At 49.2% G+C, this 25,486-nt stretch overlaps 12 protein-coding genes across 12 annotated transcripts; 3 read left to right on the top strand and 9 right to left on the bottom strand.

Annotated features, from left to right (window-relative positions):
• Positions 1 to 49: 49 nt before the first annotated feature.
• CI109_101327 (uncharacterized protein) lies at positions 50 to 1,766 on the bottom strand (the record flags this gene model as incomplete). The annotated part of the gene is made up of 10 exons (XM_032006430.1): positions 50 to 76; positions 138 to 303; positions 373 to 588; positions 643 to 875; positions 939 to 1,013; positions 1,077 to 1,155; positions 1,217 to 1,341; positions 1,406 to 1,489; positions 1,554 to 1,578; positions 1,639 to 1,766. 10 exons carry the CDS (start codon positions 1,764 to 1,766, stop codon positions 50 to 52), a joined length of 1,158 nt encoding a protein of 385 aa, XP_031859265.1.
• A 346-nt stretch (positions 1,767 to 2,112) lies between these two features.
• CI109_101326 (uncharacterized protein) lies at positions 2,113 to 3,167 on the top strand (the record flags this gene model as incomplete). Its single annotated transcript, XM_032006431.1, has 8 exons — positions 2,113 to 2,194; positions 2,261 to 2,351; positions 2,415 to 2,428; positions 2,491 to 2,503; positions 2,566 to 2,717; positions 2,781 to 2,814; positions 2,886 to 3,037; positions 3,115 to 3,167. 8 exons carry the CDS (start codon positions 2,113 to 2,115, stop codon positions 3,165 to 3,167), a joined length of 591 nt encoding a protein of 196 aa, XP_031859266.1.
• Positions 3,168 to 3,371: 204 nt separating this feature from the next.
• On the bottom strand, positions 3,372 to 4,125 carry CI109_101325 (uncharacterized protein; the record flags this gene model as incomplete). Its single annotated transcript, XM_032006432.2, has 2 exons — positions 3,372 to 3,912; positions 3,986 to 4,125. 2 exons carry the CDS (start codon positions 4,123 to 4,125, stop codon positions 3,372 to 3,374), a joined length of 681 nt encoding a protein of 226 aa, XP_031859267.2.
• A 586-nt stretch (positions 4,126 to 4,711) lies between these two features.
• CI109_101324 (uncharacterized protein) lies at positions 4,712 to 5,542 on the bottom strand (the record flags this gene model as incomplete). The annotated part of the gene is made up of 3 exons (XM_065966947.1): positions 4,712 to 5,219; positions 5,292 to 5,448; positions 5,539 to 5,542. The coding sequence occupies 3 exons, from the start codon at positions 5,540 to 5,542 to the stop codon at positions 4,712 to 4,714; spliced, it is 669 nt and encodes a 222-aa protein (XP_065823019.1).
• Positions 5,543 to 6,544: 1,002 nt separating this feature from the next.
• On the top strand, positions 6,545 to 9,292 carry CI109_101323 (uncharacterized protein; the record flags this gene model as incomplete). The annotated part of the gene is made up of 8 exons (XM_032006434.1): positions 6,545 to 7,102; positions 7,166 to 7,277; positions 7,353 to 7,565; positions 7,626 to 8,168; positions 8,233 to 8,323; positions 8,403 to 8,531; positions 8,582 to 8,949; positions 9,027 to 9,292. The coding sequence occupies 8 exons, from the start codon at positions 6,545 to 6,547 to the stop codon at positions 9,290 to 9,292; spliced, it is 2,280 nt and encodes a 759-aa protein (XP_031859269.1).
• A 357-nt stretch (positions 9,293 to 9,649) lies between these two features.
• Positions 9,650 to 11,185, bottom strand: CI109_101322 (uncharacterized protein; the record flags this gene model as incomplete). Its single annotated transcript, XM_032006435.1, has 6 exons — positions 9,650 to 9,713; positions 9,780 to 9,844; positions 9,923 to 10,163; positions 10,353 to 10,743; positions 10,847 to 10,897; positions 10,996 to 11,185. The coding sequence occupies 6 exons, from the start codon at positions 11,183 to 11,185 to the stop codon at positions 9,650 to 9,652; spliced, it is 1,002 nt and encodes a 333-aa protein (XP_031859270.1).
• Positions 11,186 to 11,649: 464 nt separating this feature from the next.
• On the top strand, positions 11,650 to 14,333 carry CI109_101321 (uncharacterized protein; the record flags this gene model as incomplete). Its single annotated transcript, XM_032006436.1, has 11 exons — positions 11,650 to 11,823; positions 11,894 to 12,085; positions 12,238 to 12,477; positions 12,574 to 12,643; positions 12,752 to 12,867; positions 12,942 to 13,037; positions 13,163 to 13,608; positions 13,714 to 13,846; positions 13,932 to 14,025; positions 14,091 to 14,164; positions 14,259 to 14,333. The coding sequence occupies 11 exons, from the start codon at positions 11,650 to 11,652 to the stop codon at positions 14,331 to 14,333; spliced, it is 1,710 nt and encodes a 569-aa protein (XP_031859271.1).
• A 331-nt stretch (positions 14,334 to 14,664) lies between these two features.
• Positions 14,665 to 17,298, bottom strand: CI109_101320 (uncharacterized protein; the record flags this gene model as incomplete). The annotated part of the gene is made up of 12 exons (XM_032006437.1): positions 14,665 to 14,767; positions 14,863 to 15,231; positions 15,307 to 15,339; positions 15,419 to 15,468; positions 15,543 to 15,858; positions 15,993 to 16,050; positions 16,120 to 16,251; positions 16,311 to 16,332; positions 16,418 to 16,512; positions 16,616 to 16,637; positions 16,760 to 16,819; positions 16,999 to 17,298. The coding sequence occupies 12 exons, from the start codon at positions 17,296 to 17,298 to the stop codon at positions 14,665 to 14,667; spliced, it is 1,560 nt and encodes a 519-aa protein (XP_031859272.1).
• Positions 17,299 to 18,010: 712 nt separating this feature from the next.
• On the bottom strand, positions 18,011 to 19,255 carry CI109_101319 (TATA-box-binding protein; the record flags this gene model as incomplete). Its single annotated transcript, XM_032006438.1, has 5 exons — positions 18,011 to 18,030; positions 18,103 to 18,244; positions 18,342 to 18,614; positions 18,737 to 18,824; positions 19,059 to 19,255. The coding sequence occupies 5 exons, from the start codon at positions 19,253 to 19,255 to the stop codon at positions 18,011 to 18,013; spliced, it is 720 nt and encodes a 239-aa protein (XP_031859273.1).
• A 618-nt stretch (positions 19,256 to 19,873) lies between these two features.
• CI109_101318 (uncharacterized protein) lies at positions 19,874 to 21,023 on the bottom strand (the record flags this gene model as incomplete). The annotated part of the gene is made up of 2 exons (XM_032006439.1): positions 19,874 to 19,884; positions 19,940 to 21,023. The coding sequence occupies 2 exons, from the start codon at positions 21,021 to 21,023 to the stop codon at positions 19,874 to 19,876; spliced, it is 1,095 nt and encodes a 364-aa protein (XP_031859274.1).
• Positions 21,024 to 21,530: 507 nt separating this feature from the next.
• On the bottom strand, positions 21,531 to 22,331 carry CI109_101317 (uncharacterized protein; the record flags this gene model as incomplete). The annotated part of the gene is made up of 1 exon (XM_032006440.2): positions 21,531 to 22,331. The coding sequence occupies one exon, from the start codon at positions 22,329 to 22,331 to the stop codon at positions 21,531 to 21,533; it is 801 nt and encodes a 266-aa protein (XP_031859275.2).
• A 660-nt stretch (positions 22,332 to 22,991) lies between these two features.
• Positions 22,992 to 25,384, bottom strand: CI109_101316 (uncharacterized protein; the record flags this gene model as incomplete). Its single annotated transcript, XM_032006441.1, has 9 exons — positions 22,992 to 23,024; positions 23,084 to 23,115; positions 23,185 to 23,402; positions 23,476 to 23,559; positions 23,624 to 23,809; positions 23,929 to 24,057; positions 24,124 to 24,338; positions 24,462 to 24,719; positions 24,821 to 25,384. 9 exons carry the CDS (start codon positions 25,382 to 25,384, stop codon positions 22,992 to 22,994), a joined length of 1,719 nt encoding a protein of 572 aa, XP_031859276.1.
• Between the last annotated feature and the right edge of the window lie 102 nt (positions 25,385 to 25,486).

Genomic DNA, 25,486 nt, shown 5'->3' with positions numbered 1-25,486 from the left:
CCACACATCGTCCTCCACACGTTCTTCTAACTAGCAGCCACCTCAATAATTACCCTTCGTATCGCTCCAATCGTGTCTAGGGCGGAGAAGCAAAGATATCAGCTTATACGTCGTTTTTGTACACTGATGGAACTCACCTTCCCCGCGAAAGGCTTCAAACCTGCCGAGATTCTTTGTCCTCCCACCAACGCTGTCCAGTCCATCTCATCTCCTCCGTGCGCTCGAGCAGAGAGCATGTGCTGTTGAGCAACATCCATCACTGGCATAGGAACGTTGTGTGACTCGGCGAGTTGTCGGATGTTTCTACATGGTGGAATCAGGGGTCAGCTCAACACGGACAAACAATAACGAGGTGACTGTGCGTAAACTAACCTGGCATCGGTAATACCTCCACCCAAGGTGAAACCTCCTTCACTCTCGAACCTGTTCTTAGTGATTCTGTCGGCATATCGAATCAACGCAGGAGATTTGTGTTGGTCCTTGATAAGCTCAACGAGCTTGTCCGCACCGACACCCGATTGGTCGCAGAGGGTGAAGCATTCAGAGAGGAGCTCGATGAAGCCAAGTTCCAAAGAGTTTCCAACAAGTCTGCAAAGCCGTCAGTTGCCGTAGGTCAATGAAGACGAACCATTTGCAACTCACTTGAATGACATGGCTCGCTCGACGTTACTTCCCAGATCCATAACCTTCTTTCCGATAGCAGGGACCAAAGCGTGAGCAGCGTGCTTCTTGGCAAAGTAATCACCGGAGATGGCGAGGATCAAGTCGGCCGATTCGGCAGCCTTGGGGACACCAAAGACGGGGCATGAGAGGAAGCTTCGGTGGGGTTTTGTGGATGCGAGACGTTCGAGCTTTCCGGCAGTGGTAGGGTAAATCTACGTAGTACGACCAAAAATGAGCCAAAATACGATACGAAGATATGTGAAATGACAACTTACGGTAGATGTGTCGACAAAGATGGTTGTTCGACCTCGTCCTCCGGGCAAGATGCCATCTCCAGTGTCTTTTTGGGTCTGAAAGAAGTAACCACAGTCAGCTAGTCGCCAAGATGTATCGTGTCGCAGGGTTCAGCTCACCTCTTGACCTGCAAAGAGCTTCTCGTAAACCGCCTCGACCGCCTCGTCTCCGCCAAGAGAAGTGATGACCATGTCCGCTCTGCACCAAACTTTGCATCAGTACAGCGTCTAGTAAAAGCGGGACATCTGCCTTCACTCACGTTCGGCCAATCTCCTCAAGATCATTCACGACCTTGTACGAATCCTCTGGTACGTCCTTGGAGGCAGCGTACTCGAGGAATTTTGAGACACCTTCTTCTTTTCGGTTGAACACGATAAGAGGGGGCTACAAAGGCAACGCAGATTAGTACAGAGACACATTTTGAATGTGATAGAGAGGGAGGACCTACTTGTCCAGTTGAGTGAAGATGCTTGGCCAAGTTGGATGCCATACGCTTTCCCATTGCGCCGAGACCGACGAAAGCGAGTTGGTCCTGTCAAGACGCCAAGCGGGGTCAGCCAGTGCGAGTGTAGTTGTCAGAATACTCAAAGGCTTACATGGGCAGGAGTGGGTGTTGATGGTCTAGTTAACGATCAGTATGGGTTTCTCGAGCGATATGTGATGGACGTGATCACGACTCACCTGGAGAACGGGATTGGTTCTGACCTCACATCCGGTGTTCTCCCGCCCCCTTCTGAAAAGGTGAAATCTCCCACCCTCTCCACTGGAGGAGTGATCGGGTTCTCGTTGAAGTGTGCTCTGTGTGACATCGGGTCGTGTCGTGTCGTGTCTTTGATTGTGTGTAATGTACTGCAGATGGGAGAGCTAAGAAGATGTTAAGTGATGTGAATGTATGTAAGCGAGGTAGTGTGTGCTTGTGAGGTTGGCAGCGGATCGAATTGCGATGACGTTCACAGTGATAAAGTTCACATGTACCGCAATTCACAGCGCGCCTAACAAAGACATTTCATCCGGGGCCCTATCACCGTACTCGCTCAATGCCGCATATATAGCATGCACCAGTACGCGGTGCACGACCAGGAAGTGGTTGTACACTCGTAGTTATTCCAACTCTGTTACTTAGAACAACACTAGACCAACTGGAGATACAGCACGATGAGCTCCGCACCCCCACCACCACGAGCAGCTCCTCCACCACCTCCAGAGGAAGAAGATCATGAGCAAGGAGCTTCAGCAAGTATGTGCTACGTTATTGCTATGGACAAAACGAAAGGAGGCTGATGTTGCTCGTTGATTTGTGCAGACGAAAGATTACTGGCAGCTGCCAAGTCGGATAACGAAGGGATGATAGAAGATGCGTTGTTAGAGTTGAAAGATATCAATTATACCGATGGGTGAGCTGGCTATCTATCATTCGGCTCTTCGAAAGTAGCTCACAATTGTGATCATGTTGATAGATTGGGCAATACAGGTGAGAGCCTTGACTCACCCGTCCAGTATGACATTGCTAACAGATCTCTACCGTTGTAACAGCCTTACATTACGCGTGAGCTCGCCTTTTCACGACCGTTATATATATTGTGACCAAGCTCACCCTTCCTCGCGCAGCATCATCCACGCGTCGACAAGCGTCCTCGAAACGATCTTATGTCACGAGACATGCGATGTGGATCTGCCTAATCGATTGCAGGGCGACACACCATTACATATCGCTGTCAGAAATAGATGGGAAGAGCATGAAGGGTTGAGGGTGTATCTCGGTGTGTCCTGCACTATCCCCGTATTCATGTGATTGAAAGGCTGATGGGTTGTGCGTTACGTAGTTGGTTCTTTACTGGAAGCTGGAGCAGACACGACGTGAGCATGCTACGGAGCAGGTCTTGGTCTGATTGAATTCCAGCTAACAACAGGTCGATGTCGCTATGCAGGATCAAAAACAGATACAATCAAAGACCGATCGATCTCCTCCCACCTTCCAACCCTTCAGCAGACCCAGAGTCGGACGATGAACGAATCAGAGCAGCATTGAGAAGAGCTGAGGCAGAGGCTATGATCACAGCGAGCGGTGATGTTGTTGATGGTGAGTCACTTTTTGCCCGAAGAAGGAGACGGGTCAGAGCGAAGACCGTGACGCTGATATGCATTGCACTACTATAGAAGACGAAGAGGCGATCATTGACCCGGACGATGTGGCTTCGGATTCCGATTAAGATTGCTAGATGTTGTGTGATGGATCATATTGTATGTGCATGGTCATGGTTGCTGAGCTTCTGTCCGACTACGGATATGGCTACTCATGGGGCTTGTCTCCGCTATCACCTTCGTCGAGGGGCTCGCCACCACATCCTCGAAGGAGTCTCAAATGGGATTACTGTACTCGAAAGTCAGCAAGCACCAATTGGCAATATCAGCCTCTATTGTGAAAAGAATATGCTCACAACTTCAAAGGATTCGGCGCATATGTAACTGGCGTTCTTCCAATTCTGTTCCGTACTGTGAATATAAAGGTCGCGAACGGCGTTTGAGAATGCCCAAGCCCAATGACCTGGAAGACGTTTCATCAAATCTCGCTTTGATGGACTTGCCGATGGATCCCAGAAAGCCCAGGCGGTCCCGTTCGTCGTCCGTGTTGGACCCGCATTGCGGATAATAAGAGCTCCGGAAGCGACGTCGTCGATATCGGCGGCCAAGCAGAACAGGTCGTAGCTGTGCTCTTGACCCAGGCAGTTTATCGGTCGGACATTCTCGAACAGGCGAAGTCCGACTCGTCGGGTCTCGAAGACTTTGCACAACTCGATGGCGACCTTGAAATCTTCCCAATTGGTAGTCCTGAGTTTGACTGGTTGATCGATTAGAGCGGAAAGGAAGAGATAGAGTGCACCGCTTGGATGGTTGAGTTCGACTTTCTGCTCTTCTCGGGTACCGCACGCAGCGAACATCGATCGGAAGATTGGACTAAGGTCATACTGATCAGTCTTTATAGTCCCTGACGGTAGCCTGTAAGGCCGAATGGGAATTGTTACCTTACCTAGCAGCTCGTACAGAGTCGCCATTGACGAGAAAGGCGATCTCGTCAGCACTGATAATAACCAAGTCGCCATAGGGGTCTTTGAATCTGTCGTGGAACTTGTATTCCTTGCCGTCTTCGTCAGTGTACGAGGTGGACATGTTGAGCTACTCCTGTGGAGGGTTAGATAATGAGGTACAAGGGGGAAACTTCTTGGGTAGAAAAGAACGCAGCAGGATACAAAAGGGGACGATAAGGGTTGATAAGAGTTTTCGGATTTCTTTCGACACACACATGGTCCGTCGCAAGTGGAAAGGACTCAGTCGCCTCGTGGTTACCAACACCCTCACTGGCGCCCTAAATCAACTTGACAACAACACACACACGCTGTCGTCAAGGGTCGATCTGATAACCAAGCGCACCTTGGAGAACGGAAAGTACTACGATATCCCTTTGACTGCTGGTATACATCAACAACCATGCAATGTGAACCGGGTTGATGGTCCCCTTTCGCTGGCAAAGTCAGAGACGACATAGCATTGCATACGAGACCAATTTTTAATGATAACCCTAACCCTAACGACAAAAGGCCCGAGTTATGAACAGTTATCACCAGTGCCAAGCAATTCACACCTTGCATTCGTCGATGAGTCCCCCTGCCATCACTGAGCATTCGAACAGGCGTGCTGCGAAAAGCATAAGTGCCTCAATACACGACAGTTATGACCAATTGGGGAACACATCGGTTTAAATAGCTCCACTTACTTCTTCCATGATTTGAACAAACTCACCAGAGACCATTAGCCAGTAATATTTCGTTGAGATGGAGCCGCGTGTTGCACGCGATCCCTCCAGGGCTTTCAGGATCGCGAACACCCAGGTGGAAGGAAGTCGTGACATGCGTGACATGCGTGACACCGTGTAGTATTCTTCGAGGTTGGAATCCATGAGGAGTTTGGACCCAACAAATATATCGTCGACCTTTGATGCGCAAACGAGTAGCTCAAATTTGCCCACAAGATTAATGGAGTTTGTACGAATCGTGGCTAGTAGCTGACGGCCCAGGAAAGGTGCGTTGTATCTTTCGCATAAGTCGATAGCCTCCTTGATAATTTGTAACTCGGTAATGTTGGATTTCTCGGAAGACCCCTTTAAAGCAAGAGCGAAGAGCCTGACGGCCGGCTCAGAAGCATCAAGCTCGATCTCCTGTTTCTGGTCGGGACCGCAGGTCTGAAGCATATCGAGGAAGACAGGACTATCGCAAGTGCACTTTATCAGCTCTCCCTCAACTCAAACTAGGGATACATGTTCTGTCCAGATGACTCACCTGAACGCTTTGAGCTGGTAGGTTTGGACCTTGAACGCTTTGCCGTCATTGCTTAGGAGGACGAAATCTCCATCTTCGTCGAATCCTTTGGCGAACTCGTATGTCTTGTCTTTCCTATCGGTGTATTGGGTCATTATATCACTGCTTGATATCGTTGCTGATGATCGTTGTAAGTAATAAGATGATTACAAGAAGAGGGAGGAATTGAAGCCATCAAAAGTGCGGAACATCCCATTGCGTTGGTTACTCATGCACAGTGTGATAGAGCGGAAAGAGAATAGAGATTGCGAAGACGCAACTCATCAGTGGTCAGCTGGAAGAACAGCGACGCTGTCTCGAAGCCCAACTTTATGATCCGGGAGCCTCGGCAGCCGATTTAGTGTTCACACAACATGGTAGTCTGTCGCGCTCCAAGATGTCACAGCTACCACACAATATGACGACCTGAACTGATATTCGGGTTATGATAGCGACGACATCAGCTTGATGTACAGAATAGAAGAACCAACTATAGCATCTATAAATATGCTTCACCATCGCCATAATGATGATGCTGCCTGAATGCATGAAAGCTTCGAGCACCCAAATCACAATACGATGACATCACAACTTCTCTCCAATGTTGATCCCGTTGCCAAGCGGGGCACTTCAGGGTCCCTCCCCGGTCCCTCCACGTGTTTGCACTGTGCCTGACACTCACATTTTCACGAACGTGCATGCCTTTTCCGGATTCTCGTCTTCTCGTTGGTTGATCACAATTTTGCATGGTGAACAGTAGAGATGGAAGATGGCAGATGGCAGCTCCACCGTACGTTATACGTATGAAGTATATTTTACAACTCTCTCGACACCACCACCACCAATTCAACTGCTCACACGACCACTTTGAGCATCACATAACGCTCACACGACCTTGGCGTCATCAGTAACAAAAGTACCAAGACGACCAAAATAGATACCACCGTCACCAAAACAGAAACAGACGACTCCTCCACTCCACCAAACCCACCAACAACAAAAAATAACAAAATTGTCAAGCACGTTTGATGGAGACGTAGACGACAACGACAAACTTCTACCAGACAATAACTTCATCACTGCACCACCGTAGTGATCAGTTCGCAAGCTCTGACGTAGTATACCGAGCTCGATATCACTTCGCTCCAAATTTGTGTTCTATATAAACAACAACACACCTCGCTAAAGAGCTCTTCTAAACATCTTCCACCACCCACCCAACCCACTCCACCATCATGGCTCTCTCATTCATCCTCCGTGGGGAGGGTGATTTCACCCCCATGATCGCACCCGAATCCAACGCCCCTTCACCCACCACCATGGAGCTCAACAACACCGCCACCCACGGATCAGATGACGATTCTACACTCGCTCCACCCCAACTCTCTCTTGACCACGAGAAGACCCCTCGGGGAGGTGAACGACGAGACTCGAAACTCCTTCATGGGAAGTTCGATGCTTCCCATCCATTATACAACGATCTCGCCCCCGAGGACTCTTATAAAGATGGTGTCTATTGGGCAGATTTGAAAGGTCCCGAAAGGAGAAGTTGGGTTCACAAACAACAACATACCGAAACGATGAGAGAGGTGAAACACGTTTGGGGGATGTTCAAGAGAGATCCCCTCTCACCCCTGTCGGCTTATACGAAGAGATACGTCATGGGCGGTTTTGGTCTTTTCACAGAAGGTTATGCCCTCTTCTCAATCGGTAATCTCTCGTCATTGTACAAGGCCGTCTGGCCAATGTGTTGGAAGACCCACGAGGTTTGCGACTCGAACTGGATTGCAGCGGTGAGTCAATAACGGGATGTCCTACCACTTCGATATTTCAGCTGACGTGAATTTATCGTTCAGGTCGACTATCTCCAAATTATTGGTATCATCTTTGGTCAAATCCTTGTCGGTATCGAGGGAGACTGGATCGGTAGACGATTTGGTTTGGTCCAGGATGCCCTTGTCATGACTCGTGAGTGTGCTGCCATCTCTTCGTCCCATTTCCGACCCATCTTCGAGCCCCGCTGACGTCTAACCCTCCTCACAGTCGGTCTCGTCATGCTTACAGCTTCGTGGGGAACCTCCCTTCAAGGCTGGGTCATCTGTTACGGTTTCTCCCAGTTCTTCTATGGTATCGGTGTCGGTGGTGAATACCCCATGACATCGACCACTGCCATGGAGTCAAAGTCGGTCGCTGGTTCTCAGAAGGACGACAAGCTACACAGAGGACGAAATGTCGTTTTGGCTTTCTTGATGCAGGGTGAGTTGCTACCATCCCTTTTCTCCATGACGCTAAATGCTAACGCCAAACTGGCTACAGGTTGGGGTCAACTTTTCAACCAGGGTATCCTCATCGTCCTCCTTCTCATCTTCCACCACTCTGCCAACCCTCCTTATTCCGAGGTCAGCGCCCAATGGACTTTCCGAGTATCTTTCGGCATTATGGCGGCTATGACTCTCTGGCTCGCCTACTTCCGATTCTACAAGAAGAAGTACACCTCTGCCGCTCTTAAACGATCCAAGAAGAACATGCGTGTCAACCAATCCGGATACGACTTGCATTCTTTGAAACTCGTCGGTACCCATTTCGCAGGTCGATTAGTCGGAACAACTCTCGGATGGTTATTCAACGATTTCCTCTTCTACGGTAACAAGCTCTTCGCTTCCACTTTCATCTCCATCATCAACCCTTCTTCGGTGAACAACGTCGTCACAGGCTGGAACTGGAACTTGGTCAACATCGGTGTCAGTCTTGTCGGGTACTACCTCGCAGCGCTCTTGATCGATCACAAGTTCTACGGAAGAAAGAGGATGCAAATTATTGGATTTTTGGGCGACGGTGTACTCTTCATGATCTGTGCCAGTGAGTGTGACTTGACTGCGACGAGCGAAGAAGGAAGGAAATCCTGACGCGTCTGTTCTAATAGTCTGGTACAACGAATTGTCTACGCCTAAGCACATCAAAGGATTCCAGACCATCTACTATCTCTCCAGTTTCTTCCAGCAGTTCGGACCCAAGTGAGTGTTCTTCAACCCCTCTTCGGGCGAGGTCTACCCCATAAGTAGTAGCGGCATTGCTGATCTTAATCACCCACAGCTGTACCACTTTCCTTCTTGCTGCCGAAGTCTTCCCGGTCTCAGTCCGAGCTACTGCTCATGGTCTTTCCGCCGCCTCTGGTAAACTCGGAGCTTTGCTTCCTGCCGTCGTCTACAACTACGTTGACACGTGAGTGATGCGCTGCACCCTCGTCTGTTCCACGCTGACTATTTGCTTAGTCGAACTCGATTCTGGATCGTCTTCCCCTTCGGTTTTGCCGGTATGGTTGTCACTCTCCTCTTCATCCCCGACACGACCGGTCTCGATCTCCGAGAACAAGATCGATACTGGGCATTTGTCCGAAACGGTCGAGCATCAGAATATCACGGTATTGCCGTCCACCCCCGACATCTCAGTTGGTGGGAGAAGGTCGTGCTCAAGCGTCATCTCGCATATGATGCGGAGAAGGACAGGGAACAGAGGGTCAAGGAGTTGAGGATGATGTTTGAGGAGAGGAAGAGGAGAGCTGCAGAGGAACAACATCATGAAGCGGAGGAAGAGGGTGAAGAGGAGGAATTGAGTCATACCGCCATCCACCATTTCGCAAGTGAGTGATACACCCTCTTTCAACCCTACCGCGTCAGAGGACCAAGCACTGACGAGATGGTTTCTCCTCTTTTGTAGAGGAAGACCCGAACTTTAACGAAAAGTCAGCTCATCCCATCTCCCCCAACCCATTCCCCGGATCTGCTGCGAACCCTTCATCAACCACCACCCAACCACAACCTCCTACATTCTCACTCTCTTCCCCGTCACCAACTTCTACACCGGGTGTTAGCGGTGCGCCTACGTCGCCAAAGATGATGGCGTTGCAAAATGGTCAAGCACCCCTTTCGCCAGCTATGGTTGCGGCGTCAAGGTGGACACCGTCAAAGTTGGGACAGCAATAAGGAATTCATGAACTACGTTGGACATTCAAAGCAGGGCTTGGTCACGTCGGAATGGAGTGATGTGATGGATCAAAGGGGAACGAATGGTGACGGATTGGATTGTCAGGAAGACAACAAAGATTGATAGAAAATACACACCACATACACTCATTGGCATTTTCGTTTCCCGTTTTGTTTGGAAAACCCAATTCCAAACAAAACACACACTAGCATCTCTTCCCTTCTCTGCTTTTACTGCATTGTTTTCTCTTCCACATATAATAATGTATACTCGTACGGATGGACTGCATCTTTCATGACACAAGGGATACATATCTACTTCAGAACGTGATTCGCATTTCTATATGACTGACAAGTTTACGCGCTAGCGGCGTCGGGGTGGGTGTTTCCGTAATCGAGAGCTTTGACGATGGTGTAGATGCTGAGGACAAGCATACGAGTGTCAGCATATGCATACAGGGGACGATCACCCTCAGAATGTACTCACGCGGTAAGTGTCGGCACGGGGACACCGAGACGTTGTCCTTCTCGCACAGGAGTACCAAGGATGACCTGGAGCATGAACACTCATTAGTGTCTTGATCTCGCGTATGATTCAAAAGCGGAAAAAGAAGCAGAGACCGGACTCACCTCAACTTCCATAGGTCTCTTCGCATTATTATCAGCCATCATGGAACTTGGTAAACCGGGATACGCGACGTCGGTACATTGTTTGATCAACTTCTCAACGGTACCATCGGGGATCGTGAGTCCCTTCGCTTTGGCAACGGCTACTACTTCTTCCATGACGGTGTAGCATAGAGGAAGGGCTTGGGATGATGAGTCGAAGAATGGTCCGGTCTTGAGTCGGGTAGCGGTGGTGAGTGAGTTCCTGAAAAAGAACCACGAGCGTCAGCGAGTGATTCGGGCGTTTATCAGGCGACTCGCAAGGTGTAGACGGAGACATAGCCAGCAAGAAAAGGAGTAGACACTTGTAGCCAGATGACGACAAGAGCGGACAAGGATGTAAGACTCGCTGCCTCGACCCGCACTTGGGACGTTCCTCAACAGCCGCACTCACCAACAACAGTTCCAAATAACCTTGATCCACCTCTCACTCTGAACATCTTTCGTAACAGTGCATTCTCCCTTTCCCTTCTGCAACCATCCGACCAACTTCTCCAACTTGGCATCTTCCGCGGCCTTGTCTCCATCAGGTTTATAATCGACGCCAATCGTCAGACCTTCTCTGTTGAATTGCTCGACACCGTCGCCCGAAGGAAGGGGTTTACCACCTGTCCAGACGACAGCGGAGATTATGGTGGTGTCGGGGAACGAAGCGTGGAGTGGTTCTTCGGCTCCGACTCCGTTTTGGAGGAGGACGATGGATGTCAAGGAAGGGGTGATAATGGGTCGGAGATGGTCAGAGAGGGAAGGTTTGGCATCGAGAAGGGCTTTGTTGGCACAGAGGACTAAACGGAGAAAAGGAAGGAGGATGTCAGTGAGGGTACTCCAGGAGCGGGATCTCCCGAAATACAAGATAGGAATCTTGGTGGTTTGACCTTGCGCACTCACCATAGGAGAACTTTGTACCGGACGCAGCGGCTTCCTCGGTGGATTTCCAAACTGCACCACGACAGCAACCAAGGTCAGCACTGGTCTTTACAACCTGTCCTACATGTTGTGACTGCAAAGAGGATACCCGCACCGCTACGCCCACTCACCACCGGCAAACTTCAAGCTCTCATGATCGCCAAAGATTGGACTCTTCAACTTGAATCCCTTCTGCTTGACGACATCGTAGTTACTTCTAGCGACGACGTGAACATCACATTGACCAGATAACTGGAGGATACAGGCGTAGATACCGCCGATACCACCGAGACCGAAGAGTAGGACAGATTCTCGAGACATTTTGTGTGAGTGAGTGAGTGAGTGAGTGCGTTGGTGCGTGAGTGTGTTTGTTGAGAGATCGTTGATAGGTGAAGAGAGGTGGAGATGGGATGATGTAACTTATTTTAGAAGCTCAGTATATATGCATTCCGGCAATTACCGGGTCAAAGCACTCGCTCGGACACTCCCACGTGGCTTCACCTCACCGTACTGACCGTACTGCCCGGTATACCGGTCAATTTCGGTCCGATCGCTCGATCACTCATTCGCAGTATGCCGAAGTACCGTCTTGGGCCGAAATGTTGTTTTGGCCCGACCGATAGCGATTAATTATTACAGTTAACTTAAACAAGTTTCAAGAGTGTATAGGCAGACAGACGGTTGGAACCAATCTCAATACTGCAATATCAATTGGGGCAAACAAACGATTTCATCTTGAAGATCTTTTCCTCGATCGATAGTAGTCCAAAGACAGAAAAGGCATCATGAGCGCATTCAGACCGACCTTGAGAGCTCTGAGAACAAGAGTCACGTCCGCTGCGACGAGGACGGAAGGGGTACCGAGAATACCTACTTGGTCAGTGGCCAAACGACCGATCTCGACTGGACGATATGGGAGTACCGCAGCACGAGGAAGATTATTACAACTCGGAGGAGCGGTGAGTCGGTCAATCGATCAAACCATCTCAAAGGAAGCTCGGGCTTACATGTGCTGCTATTCTATTCTAGGCAATCGCCTCCCTCGCAATAGCTTATCATCTCACTTCCCCACTCCTACTCGAAGAAGCGATCGATGATCCTTCACCGGATGCAGATCAGGCGGTCGGGAGAGGGATGATACCCTACAGCGAGGTGAACAAGCATAATACACCGGAAGATTGTTGGGTGGTGATCGATGGGAAGGTGTATGATCTGACAGAGGTGAGTCGGAATGAGAGAATCACTACATCCATGATCTGGGCATATCATCGTATTACGGTACAATCACGATCACATTGTACGCGAAACATTAGCCTGCATTGTAACATGATTGGATCCGCATCAGATTGATAGTATGGCTGACATTCGACCAGTTCGCATCCATCCATCCGGGTGGTTCCCAACATATTCACCGAGTAGCAGGACGCGACGCCACTCAGATCTTCCAACCTATCCATCCTCCAGGAACCATCGAGAATGGTCTTGACGAAGGAGCTTTCAAGGGGCTGGTCGACCCAGCGACTTTGCCAAAGATGATCAGTAAAGAGGCAGCTGGGGAGAAGCAGGAGAGAAAGATTGATTTGGGGGAGATTATCGGATTACCAGATTTCGCTGTGAGTGGCGCAACTTCTCCAAACTTTGTGGTGATGTTCTGGTGTATGAAGTCTTGCTCACTAACGAGGTCGTATCTTGATACTTTCGGTTCGTAGGAGGCCGCCAAGATCAATCTTACCAGCAAAGCTTGGGCATACATGTCTTCTGGAGCTACAGATCAATACAGTGAGTCCAATGATGGGATTCGATCTTGCCCACAACTGGTCGACCCGTATCTCGCGTCTGTAGACACGAGGCAAGAACAACACTGACACTGGCACACTCCTGTCTTAGCACTCGATCTCAACCGTAACGCATTCAATTCGATTCTGTTTAGACCTCGAGTCCTTGTCGATGTGGATGAGGTAGACACACGTACCACGATGTTGGGACAGGAGAACTCTCTTCCCGTGAGTTTGCTCTCTGGCAGGCAGTGTCTCTGTCTACTGAGGTCGTCGTTGACGCAATGCGTACTCTTTTGCAGATCTTCATCTCGCCCGCTGGTATGGCGAAGCTTGCTCATCCTGAGGGAGAGTGTTTGCTGGCCAAGGGCGCGGGTCTGTGTAACATCATCCAGATGGTGAGTGCAAAGTTCCACGTGTCACACGCTGCGACGCATTGGTCCTCGCTCCTAGTCCGGAGTTACCCTCCCTCGATCTCGCCGCACTATTTTCGCTGACATCTAAAACTTCTGCCTTCGTGTAGATCTCGACAAATGCCTCTGCCCCCCTTCCCGACATCATCAACTCCCGCACATCACCTGATCAACCCTTCTTCATGCAACTCTACGTCGATCGTAACCGACCCAAATCCGAAGACCTAATTCGCAAGATCAACAATTTGGGTCTCAAAGCCATCTTCGTGACTGTCGACGCTGCCGCTCCAGGAAAGAGAGAAGCGGACGAACGTTCTCGTGCCGAAGTTGAAGTCGCGTCAGGTATATCGGGTGGTAAGATCAGTTCGGATAATAAAGGTGGCGGGATCGGAAGGAGCGTTGGAGGATTTATAGATCCAAAATTGAGTTGGAAGGATGTTGCTTGGTTGAGGAAACATACGACGTTGCCAATTGGTCTGAAGGGTGTTCAAACGGTGGAAGATGCGATGAAGGCTGTGGAGATGGGTGTAGATGCGATCTACCTCTCTAATCATGGGTAAGTACCAAATCAATCTTCTTCCAGACTGTAGTATCGCCTTAGGGGGTGAGGATCTACTTTGAGAGGGGAGCATAGCGTTGACTGACATCGATCCGTGTACAGTGGTCGAGCACTTGACGGGTCCCCACCAGCTCTCTATACCCTCCTCGAAATCAACAAGATCTGTCCCGAAATTCTCAACAAATGCGAAGTATACATTGACGGAGGATGCAGAAGAGGTACAGATGTGGTCAAGGTATGTCCAGTCTTGTCATCGGATCATTCATCCATCTCTTTTGGAAGTGGAAAGATTGAGCTGATCAAACAACCTGATTCGATAGGCCCTTTGTCTCGGTGCGAAAGGTGTAGGAATGGGAAGACCATTCTTGTATTCTCTTACATACGGCGAAGAAGGTGTTGTCCACGCTATTGAGAGTGAGTCGACCGAGAGTCGAGATCGAGTGAAACGCAAGTAACTGATCATCGGTGTGGCGTCGTAGTCATGCGAGATGAGATTCAGACGACATTGAGGTTATTAGGCGTCACAAAACTTGATCAATTAGGTCCTCATCTGGTGAGTATAACCACACCTCGACTGATTGAACTTTAAGAAGAACGAGTCGATCTGCTTAGGAGTTGGGCTGACTCAGTGAATGTGTATGTTACAGCTGAACACTCGCGCTTTGGATAATATGGTATTTGATAAACCGGTTTGGGGACCTTATGAAAAGCCTCTCCGATAGAGTGACCGGAGCCCAGAGCGGGGGTGGAGTTAGTTGTCAATATACATAATCTTATCTTATATTGCATCCGCATGGAACTACATCGTCTCCAAACACATAGTGAGACGCGTACAACGGTGCAGGATGATAAGATACGTTTGATAGACAGAGTTGCAAGATAATACATATGATAGATACAGTTGCAAGAAATACATATGATAGCTATAGTTACAAGACGACGTATGATAGATGCCAAATACGATAGAAATACATAAGATCCGAATCCCTTCCTTTCAATCCCTTTGATTAGATGCTTCATGCTACATTGTCCTTCTGCAGATACACGGACGACTTATACAGTTATCACCCCCTCTTTGCCGGCATCCACAACAAACTTTGCCCATCGTTTCACCACTCCCCTCCCATCCTCTTGCCAAGGGAACCGAGTCACATCTCTGTGTCCAACATCAGCTCTCAATCTCTCATTGGGTAGAGCTCACTCTCGATTGAGACGAAGCACGGCTCTTATAAAAGCAAGACTCCGACTCACCGACAAATCAGTACTGCATGAGAATTGAATGCCCATGGGAACCAAGCTATCACCCTCTCGGCATTAGGTATCGCCTCGTTCAGATTCTTGATCATCATCCTTTGTCCTGGTGTCAGAAGAAGTGGCGCAGCAGTGGTCGTTGATGAAGAAGGGTCCAGCATTGGCGGGGTGGAAGTACCGCTAGAAGCCTGGTCGACTTCGTCATCTTGTGTCGGTTTTGTTGATACGCTTCTTGATGGTATGACAGATGAGGATGTAGATTGTAGGATGGGCTCGCTGGGCATGTCCGACTCGTCCGCGGGCCACGAGACGGGAGCCAGCAGCGGTTGACGTTCGACAATATCGTGATGTGATCTTGTCCTTCGTCGACTGCGAAACACAAGCGTAATAGCAATTAGTAAAAGCGATTCAGCGATGAAAGGTTACGAAACATTGCAAACTCACGAATGGAACTCATGCACGGCGAACATCATAGCGCTGTTCATGTGGTCATCAGCCTGAGCTCAAACTTTCGGATCGAGTCTGATGGAACAATCCACAGAAACACATCACTCACATATATGTCAACATGATCGGTAGTAACAGCGGTGAGATCAACCATATCGCCTATTAAGAGGCCCCTCCTCGAGGTCAGTCTCCGCATTTGACCACCATCCTTTTACGATGGAATCTACACTCACATAATTGAATGGGAATGGGAGCGGTATCATGAACAAAGGCGGTAAGAGCGGTCTCGTCCTCCCTCCAGCTAATTCCGAGGTCCGAGGTCTAGTCCTCGATTTCATAACTTTGACAGTGACGTTCACTTCCTCCCCATCAACATCGATCTCGTTGGCATGGTTAACAGCTAACGATTCGGGATCAGGATCCGCTATTGGCAGATAGGAGGTGACCATGTGATTCTCGTCAGTCTCGATGTGGAGTTGGGAAGGGTCAGTGAATGGGTCGGTGTAGGATATGGCGGCGGTAGGATAGGGGACGGTGTTGTCGTGTATCCTGGAGAAGGGGTGTTCGAGTCAGTTTGGGTGTGCTTTGAGGAAAGCTCGTGGTTTAGCCGTTCAGGCCCGTTGGCAGGCCACCCAATATGGTGGGTATGGAAACGCGAGTTGCGTAAAACATGAAACACATACCCATTGACCAGGATCATCACCTTTGGAAACACTTTCAGAGCTTGTATGAAAACATGATCTGCGACAGGCCGCTTTCTTAGCTCACTTTACAAACTTGACCTAATCCCGAAGGGCTCGGCCGACTCACTAGGATCCGTCATGAATTCCAGCAGACCTCTCCCTCCCCAGTCTGGCTCTTCATCCTGACAATAGATCTGTCGACCTGTCCGTCCGAACATAACTCGACCAAGTTTACTAATGAGAGCGTTCTGGCGAGTGCCTATGTTATAACTATAGATGAGCTGAGAGCGCGGTCGATCCGGAGATGTGGACACGCACCGTATTTCAATACACCGAGATGCTATTGACAAGGAGCCATCAATGTCAGCAAGGGACGTTTTGACGGGACCGAATGTAGATTGGAGACGTTGCCCGAGTCCACTCACAGGCGTAGCGGCAGTTGAAAATGTGACAGGACGGTGTTTCGCAAAGAACGAAGGTTGTCTAGCATGTAATTGACCAATAAGGAATCGGGCGATGACTTCGGGGGTAAAGTGGTAATCAACAGTCAGTCAGTGCTCCTCTTTGGGTTTGGGCCTGAATGCCGCAGCCGTGAGGGGGAAGAGGAGTTGCGGCCGACTTACGACCGCCGAGAGAGTATCCCATCTGTTGTTTGGAGGGAGTATGATCAACGATGTTGTCCCGATCAAAGTGAATGGCGCACCAGTGGGGAGTGGGGTCCATAAAGAATCGCACTTGGGGAACAGGGAAAGAGAACAGCCACTTACAACGCTAACACCTACAACGTCCTTGCCATCATCTTGTAATCTCTCAATCTCCTTATCTACCTATTCGCCGCGGAGGGACGAAATCAGCACCAGTTCCACATATCATCCCACCACTCTAGTCCCCCGATGGGGACATCCCTTTTCCCCCTCTCGTCTTGTTATGTCCTATGCTGTCTATACACTTTGGCCCCTCGGCGATACGTACGACTCCCTTCGATGGATACGAATGACTGACTCACTTCCTCTGTTATCCGATGTGCACAAATATCAATCCCATCCCATGTCCTTGGTCCTTTTATACTTTGAGCCAGATACACAACCGTCTCTATGCCACCTCCTCCGTCCTTGTATTCACTCTTATGGCCAGTGGAGGATTTAGATGTTGTTGGAGGACCTCCATGACTTGACGCTGAAGCACCTTGTTCGACTTCTCCTCCTGCTCTTATAAGTTCTTCTTCTACGACTTTTAGGTTCAGTGTCGAGCCGTATAATCCATGTATGAGGATGATGAGATGTACGGGGACAAGATTGGACGACATCGTTTCTGTCTACTCGTAGTGTGTGTTGATCTCCAACAATGAAATGAAGAGTCAAGATTGCACTAGAGTGCTATTTTATTTGGGAGATGGAATGACGAGGCGACTGACGTATTTTTGGTAACTTCAGGTGATCGACGTAAACGGTCAACCTCCACCAAAACACAAAGGCGATCTCGGCCATTGTCCCGTACCTACATGTACGTGCACGACTATACGCAACATCGCCGATTCCAACACAAAACATGCGACTCTTGTCATCTTGCTTTTGACACAACGTTTGTTACATGCTAATGAGGACATAGAACCATAAAAGCCACAAGGATAAGAATGAAATTTGGAAAAACAAGTATTGGATTTTCTGATTATGACGAACGAGTATTTAGGTACCACCACCACCTCGCCATGAGCTCTCTCAACGGTAGATGGTGGTGGGTTTTTCTCTTCTCTCTACATCGTTAAGGGACATGAAAAACAGACAGGAGAGCATGCAGTGGAAGGTGTTTACGAATCGTGAATTAGAAACGCTGAAATAGCGTGGAAGTGATATCTTCAGTCAGGCGAGAGGAGCGGTCGGGCGAGCTGATGCCTTCGCAGATGGGGATGGGTGGGATGAGGGATCGCAAAAACGATGGATCGCAGGGTGATAATGACGACGGAGAACCGGCGTAGACGTGGATCGAGAAGTGAGGGGAGTGTGTGGTAGCCGCATATGCTATGCTTCCTTGCGGAATTCTGCGGTAATACATTAGCTCACATTGGGAGAAGGGCAGATGGTGGTATCACGAGGCGAGACGATGGACTCACCGACCAACACCGAGTAGATCTGATTGAAAGCCATATAGATCTCTTCTCTCACTTTCGCTCCTGTCAGAACAATCTTGCCCGACACGAAGATGAGCAGGACGACTTTCGGCTTCATCATGCGGTAGATGAGACCAGGGAACAGCTACAACGCACAAATACATATCAGCTCATACGCTCTTATACCTCTGCTGCTGCGTTATATCGGCTCAGAGTGGTAACAGGAAGGAATGTTGACTCACCTCCGGCTCATAACTACTGAAAGCACCATGACTAAACGCCAGACCTTCCAACCTAATCGGGAATTTAACATCACAACTCCCCACAATATTCTGAATCTTGAATTCTGCAAACTTGGCGTCAAACCCTAGTTTCTGGATGATACGTGCGTATTTACGAGAAGCGAGTCGTGAGTCGTCTTCGGATTTGGCACCGGTCACGACCATTTTTCCCGAAGCGAAGATGAGTGCTGTCGTTTTGGGATCTCGAATACGCATGACGACGGCGGCGAAACGCTATGGCAGTAAGGAGAGACATGAGCCGGAAATACGAGATGAGACAACGACGGCTATATGTCGAAGAGATGATGGAGTCGGACTGAGTGAAGTGAGATGGGAGGAGACAAAGGTGTACCCACTTTCGGATTGTACTCTGCGTTTCGCGCATGAAGCGCGATTGTCTTCAAGTCCAGACGACATTCCAAGTTGACAGTCGCGACGATATTTCTGCGAGAGGAACGGCCAGAGAGGGGGTATGCTCAGCAACAGAACAGACATCGTCCAATCACCTGCAAGACATTGCTCCCAAACACCCATGCCAAGTAGACTGAGTCTGCCTACCTCCACCGCCGTCCACTCCGGCCATCAAAACCCCTCATCCTCCTCATAACAACAACGACGACCATCACTCCCCTGTACAAATCCCACCAGAAGAAGTCGGAGGAAGACTTTGATACCCACTGTAATGTCGGGACCAACCCCTGTACTGCTGTAATCTCCGGAACGCTCGCTACCACTTTTGCTGCAGGTCTCTTCAACACCTCCCCTTCACCATCTAACGTGTCTTCTTCCCTGCCGTTGGTATTGGAGTTGGAAGGACCGGCTTTACTTGATGATCCGGCGGCGGCGGCGGCGGTAGGGAGGGCGAGACCTGACATCGTGCAGTAGGAGAGAAGTGGGTGGCGAGCGGATTACGGTACGTTTCAACAATTGTTGATTGAACGCGTAAAGTCGAGTGGATGTTGACGTATAGTCGACTTCGAAGAGGCTGTTATTGCCAAGTCGGACGCGCAATGATCTGAAAGAGCAGGTTGGTCGATAAATAGGTAGATGGATGACTGTGTCAGAGATGGTAGATGCCAAAGTGAGAAGAAAGGTGTGTATGTACGATTTTGAGTGCTCGGGGGGGATGAGCGAAGAGCAACAACACCCCCTGATCCTTATATACCTTTTCCGATTTCCGGTAAATTCCATTGTGGCACTTTTTTTGTAAGAGACAAGTGGCAACAGTCACCGTACGTCGTGACTACATTACAATATGATATCAAGGCTCATAAAACCCATTCGACAATATTGGTCAGAATGATGCGTATGCTCTATTCATATTTGGTAGGGTGGCGCGCGAATTACACAAAATAGCTACACTGATGAATGGGATTGACGTCTCTCTGTATGAAAACAAAACTACATGGATCGTTTGTCTCGCAAAAGCGTACTTCCTATGTGTGTGATGAACGTCAAGCACAGATCACTGCGGGATGTGTATCACTCAAGTCTCATACGGGGTCTACAACACTCTATCAGTCGACCATCACTCCAAAGTTGATGCTGAGACAACTCACTCTGGCAAGCTTGACATGGAGGTGCACGCTTCGCCCGATCCCCATGAATTATTCTGAGCACCAAATCGTCACAATAATTAACGGAAAATGCCAATTGCTCAGGTAGCTTGTTATCAGCCATTCCGCAGAGCCTTTTGATTTGTTTCTTGGTAAGGTCTCCTGGATATAATTCCCACTCTTTGATTCGTGACTCGTCAGAGTTCTCTGACTTCACCAGAACATAACACGTGTTTCCTGTTATGGCTGAGAGGAAGTCATCTGATCTTGTGATTGGACAGGAGATGCGCAAATTAGGAAGGGTGGATGTACTGATGTGGGCAGGGAACTCTCCGACCTGGTGAATGATCATGGTATGAATCGTCGGGAAGTGTTTCAGGATATAACTTGCACGAGTGCCGGGATCTTGATGGGTGCAGGCAAATTGCGGCGTACAACTCTTCGCGACCAGTTCTGTGATCGGGCCTAGCCTCCACGAACTTTCGTTGACATTCTCGTAAACATCGGATTCGAAGCAGAGGGCGTTGACGTTTTGGAACCATTCCTGCCTCGTCCACTTCTTGAACATATCGGTGAGCGAATCGAAGGTCCTCAGATCCTCTTGTTCGTCGTCTTCCCAGTCAAGCCAATCGACCTCCCAGGCGATGACTATCCGCTTGACGCATGCGGAGTTCACCCGAAGTCCCATGTATCTCGGTTCATCCGCATCTGGATAGTCGATCGAGGGAAGGGCAACATCGCCTCCACGAGGCATAAGTGAGAACCCAAGACCATCTTTATCTGCCTGTGTGATCGGTTGGAACAGGAGTAACCCGCTTTCCCCATCCAGACCGTTCACGAAGGGGTCGAACAGCTTGTCCACTATATCTTCGGTTAGTGTCAACGTTCGATAGAGTGGCGGTGTCGTAATCGTATAAAGCGCTTTGGAACATCTCTGGACACATGCGATTGTCCCGAGTGCTCCGTCATCGTGGAGGATGTCGAGAACGATCTGAAAGATCGATGCAGGGAGATATTTGCGGGAAGGGAATGTGAGGTAAAGGGGTTTGGGCTGTCGGTGTCGAGGAGAAGGAAGAGCCACTTGCATCTGTTTGGTCGTCGGTCATAATGATACGAGCGACGTCCCAGAACTAGTGTAGTTGACTTACGATGATTGATTTGTTGCGAAGGGTGATTAGTCGTTGCGTATCCAGTGAGAGGGAAAAAATCAGATGAATGGATAGGTTTGAGAGGTGGAGACAAAGAAGAGAAGGAAAGAAGAGTCGAGCTGTGGTCGAGCATTAAGTATGATGATTACTTTCTGCCAGAGTGACAAGGGGGGAACGGTCCGTGCGTAACGTACTGTGTTGGGGTTCTCAGCTGGAAAGTGTAGTCCATGCGGACTCGCACACTGCACATACTGTATCAGATTGACTCGCTGTCACATGCATGGAATACTGTTTCGTGTCCCACATAACTACAACACTCATGTATACTTCTCGTCCCGCTGACTGTCCTATACCAGCGATCGTATCTTGCGTTTCTTCATCGTTATTATCAGTCATGTACTCGTTATCGTAATCAGACAGGCTCTATGAATGGTCAGCTGCAATGTTCACTGCGAATCAACGTGACCATCTACCTGAGCAGAAACAATCAACTTACTTCCGCAAGCTTGACAGGGAGGTTCCTTGTCTACTTCATCGTATGGGACAAATCGAATAGCCTTCTCCAGAGCTTCCGGGTCCAGCGCTCCATCCCAGTAAGTTACAGTCGTGCCATCCCGCTCCATTACCCGTCTCCACTCCTCCTTGAAGGCCGATATACAAACTTCGTATTGTTTCTTACTGATCGGTCCTGGCATGATCACCCATTGTTTTGCACGTCGTTCGGTCGATGCGGTCTCATACCGTATGAACCACACCAAGTCTACCATGTTCCTACCCCAACCCTGGGCTTGCAGTGTACCGTAATCTTCCGAATGACTGTTGGCTTCGTTCTCTAAGATGCCCTGGTACGTATCGATACAGCACTTTTCGCAGTCGACATGGGGTAGAGATTGTCGTAGTTCAATACGATCGTCAAAGGGGTAGGTAAAAGGAGCGGTTTGGTGGAACGTGAACGTTTTTGTGTTGTGGGAAAGATCAAGAAGGAAACATGCTTCAGATGGGTTTCGAAAGCAGAGGTGATGAGGGCTCGAACCAAGACATAAGATATCGATCATTCTGCCTTCGAGACCAGGGAGACACATGCCGGAGGCGAAGACCTTGTCGACGTTCGGAAGGAGGGTTTGTCCCGCAGCGTTTTTGAGGGTAACGACATAGTCTCGCATATTGGAGTAAGGCTCGTGACCGAGATCGATTCCTATGTCTGAGATAGCTTCGAAATCTATGTCAATCGAACGGACGTGATACATATTGACGCGAAGTCAAGTCGATCGGCAGTGGCTTGGATCGGGCCTTTCGAGATCATGAAACTTGATTTGAGGTGTTCCAGATAAGATCTCCTGTCCGTCGGCGGGTGGTAGTATAGGTTGATACATGATATGGCTCCCATATTTCCCCAAACATCCTTCGAAAACACTGAGCAGTGATACGGCCGAGTGTAGAGTTAATGATAAATGTCGATATAAGACTGGAGTGACGAGGGAGTATGTTGATTTACTACATAGTTGGATTTGAGCGAGGGTGTGCGCCGCTCGATCTTGTTGGAGATGAAGGAGTATTCGGTGGAATATCTCGAGTGGGATATGTTGTCCGTGAGGAGTAATAAAGGTCAGATTGTTGGTGGTCATTTTGCTTCGCTTCGTAATTCACTATCATGAGGGATAAACAAAAAGATCAGAAGAGAGAGGAAGACGATACAGAAGTTGTAAGTTTCAAGCATATTTCAACCGACAATCAATCAACTCGGGAGATCAGTGCACCGGTCGCCACCAAGCTGCGCGTTTCAGGTTGTTGTTGCGAAATTACGTAAAAAGATGTTTAAAGCTGCTATGAAACACCAATGTTGCATGCTGTAATTCCCTCCACGACTGATCTCGCAAGGGTATATTGTGTATACCTGCAAGCATATCTTATTGATGTTGAGGCTTGATATGAGGGTAGATCTGCCAACGGCAAATTTGTCAGCTACATTTCTCATCACCAACAACAGGTCTCAACTCACCTTTCCGGGGTTCATCAAATTATGAGGGTCCACTACATCCGTCAAGTCGAGGTACAACACATCAGCACACATCCACGACTAAGAAGCGTAGCCAAACTCACAAGTCCTCTTCACGGTCTCCATCAAGTTGACCGTACCCTCGCCCAATTCCGTAGGTAGGTAATCGATCTTACCAACTCCGACTCCGTGCTCTCCTGTACATGTTCCTTCGAGTCGGATGGCTCGTTCTACCATCTCATGGACGGCGTGCTCCACAACGGCGAGCTCTTCGTCATCGTTGAACAAGGCGAGAGAGTGGACATTGCCGTCTCCGACGTGGCTACAAACGGGAATCAAGTCAGTGTCCAACCATTCGGATATGGCCTATCTTAGCGTGATATAGGTTCACGTACCCAAAGTGACAAGCCGTGATACCTCGTTTCTCAAAGTCTTCTGTTGTCTCCCTTACAAGTGTAGGCAATTTTGAGATAGGAACACTGTATCATAACGTCCAATCAGCTGAAGCGGTCCAGACTCCGGTGGGTAGGTTGGGGCACTCACCAAACATCGGTCGTCCACACTCTAGCCCCATCTCTCAAGCCCAACACACTCCAAAGCGCAGCCTTTCGACCTTGCCATAGATCTGTTGCCTCCTTGTCGGACTTGGAGAACTCAAAGTTCTTACCACCATGCTTCTTGATCACCTTCTGGACGTTCTTGGCAACTTCAGTCATAGCTTCATCGGATCTATGACATGTAGTCGTCAGTATTGAGTTAGGTGGCATATTTGAGTTAGGTGGCATTAAAAAGACAGCCAGTCTGCCGTTCTCGACCAGTGATGAGGTGAATGACATGTGAGTGCTCACCCTTGGAACTTGAAGAAGAGTGTGTCGACAGGTTGGAACTGTCTTCCAGCCAAACCACCCTTGTTGATCGCGTACATTGTCCTTCCATCCAGGAATTCTACACATTGGACCGGGAAACCAGCATTGACCCTACGATCGATCTCACATCAGTCTCTTCGAGTTCCGGTAGCAATACGGTGAAGTCGCACCACTCACACCTCGGTAGCAGCCCTCACAGCCTCTTCAACACCGTCAAAGGTTACCACGGCAACCTTTGTAGGCAATAACGGTGCAAGTCGTAATGTAGCCTCGGTGACGATACCTAAGGTACCTTCTGCGCCGATGAAGAGTTTGGTAGCATCCCATCCTGCAGAAGACTTTCGGGCTCGTGATCGGGTCTTGATGACTTCGCCGGAAGGAAGGACGACGGTCTGGAAGCGAAAAAAGAGGTTGATCAGCCATTCTCCCATTTGATAGGCTACAAAAGATAACGATATTGAAAGCTACGTGGGCAGCGGCCACGTCATCAGTAGCAAAATTGCAACTACACTCACCAAGTTCAAGAACCACTCAGCCTTCGCAGTCCCATACCTGACCGCATTCGTCCCTGAACATCCAGTCCCTGCCATCCCACCAATCGTCGCACCTGGTCCTGGATCGAGTGGGAAGAACAACGGTACGCCCTTTGATACGAGATGGGCATTCAAGTCTTCCCATTTCACACCAGGTTGGACGGTTACGTCTCCATCTGCTTCGGATATGCGGAGGATCTTGTCCATACCTGATACGTCGAGTGAGATACCGCCGAATGGCTGGGAAACGAAACGAAGTTAGTGATTGCCCATGATTACAGCTGCAAGCTCGACTGCTGTGAGAGGATGTTATGTCCTCGTGTGTCCTGTATGTCACTCACACTGCTGAAATGGCCTTCGAGCGAAGTACCACCCGAGAACGGGGTAACGGGTACTTTCCACTTCTTCGCAATCTGGACTACTTCCTGCACTTCCTCTGTACTCTCTACCCAAACCACGACGGTTGGTTTCTTAGCCGAGTGATAACTCCAATCACTAAACCCGTGCATCTCCAGATCCGCATCGTCGGTACTGACTCTGTCAGCCTTTCCTTTCGCTTCCCAGCTCTTTCGCAAGTCGTTGATGGCGGAATTGTAATCCTGATGAGATCCGTATTTCGGTTGATGGGCTTTCTGATGAGCGATAGCAGATGCGGAATCGGTCAGAGAGGTGGGTGGAGGGAGAGAGGAGTAGGTACCGATAAGGTATCCACCGCCGGTGAAGAGGGCGAGGGAGAGAGCGAAGAGAGCGGTAGAGGCATTACCTGGAGCAGGGGGACGGGATGCGGAACTTGAAGAGTTGAAGCGGATTGATCGGGAGACTTGACGACTCAGAGGTAATGTTGGTCGGTTCGCGAACGTGATGGATCGACGTACAGCAAGCATGGATCGAGAGGATACTGACATGGCGGCGGCTAGACACAACAGTCAAAGAGGATGAGGGATTTAGTGTTGATGAAGAGATACTAACTTGACAAGTTTAAGTTCTGTTTAGATGTAGCGACTACG

Source organism: Kwoniella shandongensis, chromosome 2, assembly GCF_008629635.2.
Source record: "Kwoniella shandongensis chromosome 2, complete sequence".
Taxonomy (NCBI): Eukaryota; Fungi; Basidiomycota; class Tremellomycetes; order Tremellales; family Cryptococcaceae; genus Kwoniella; species Kwoniella shandongensis.
The sequence above is the reverse complement of the archived record's forward strand: the minus strand, read 5'-3'. Positions and strand labels throughout refer to the sequence as shown.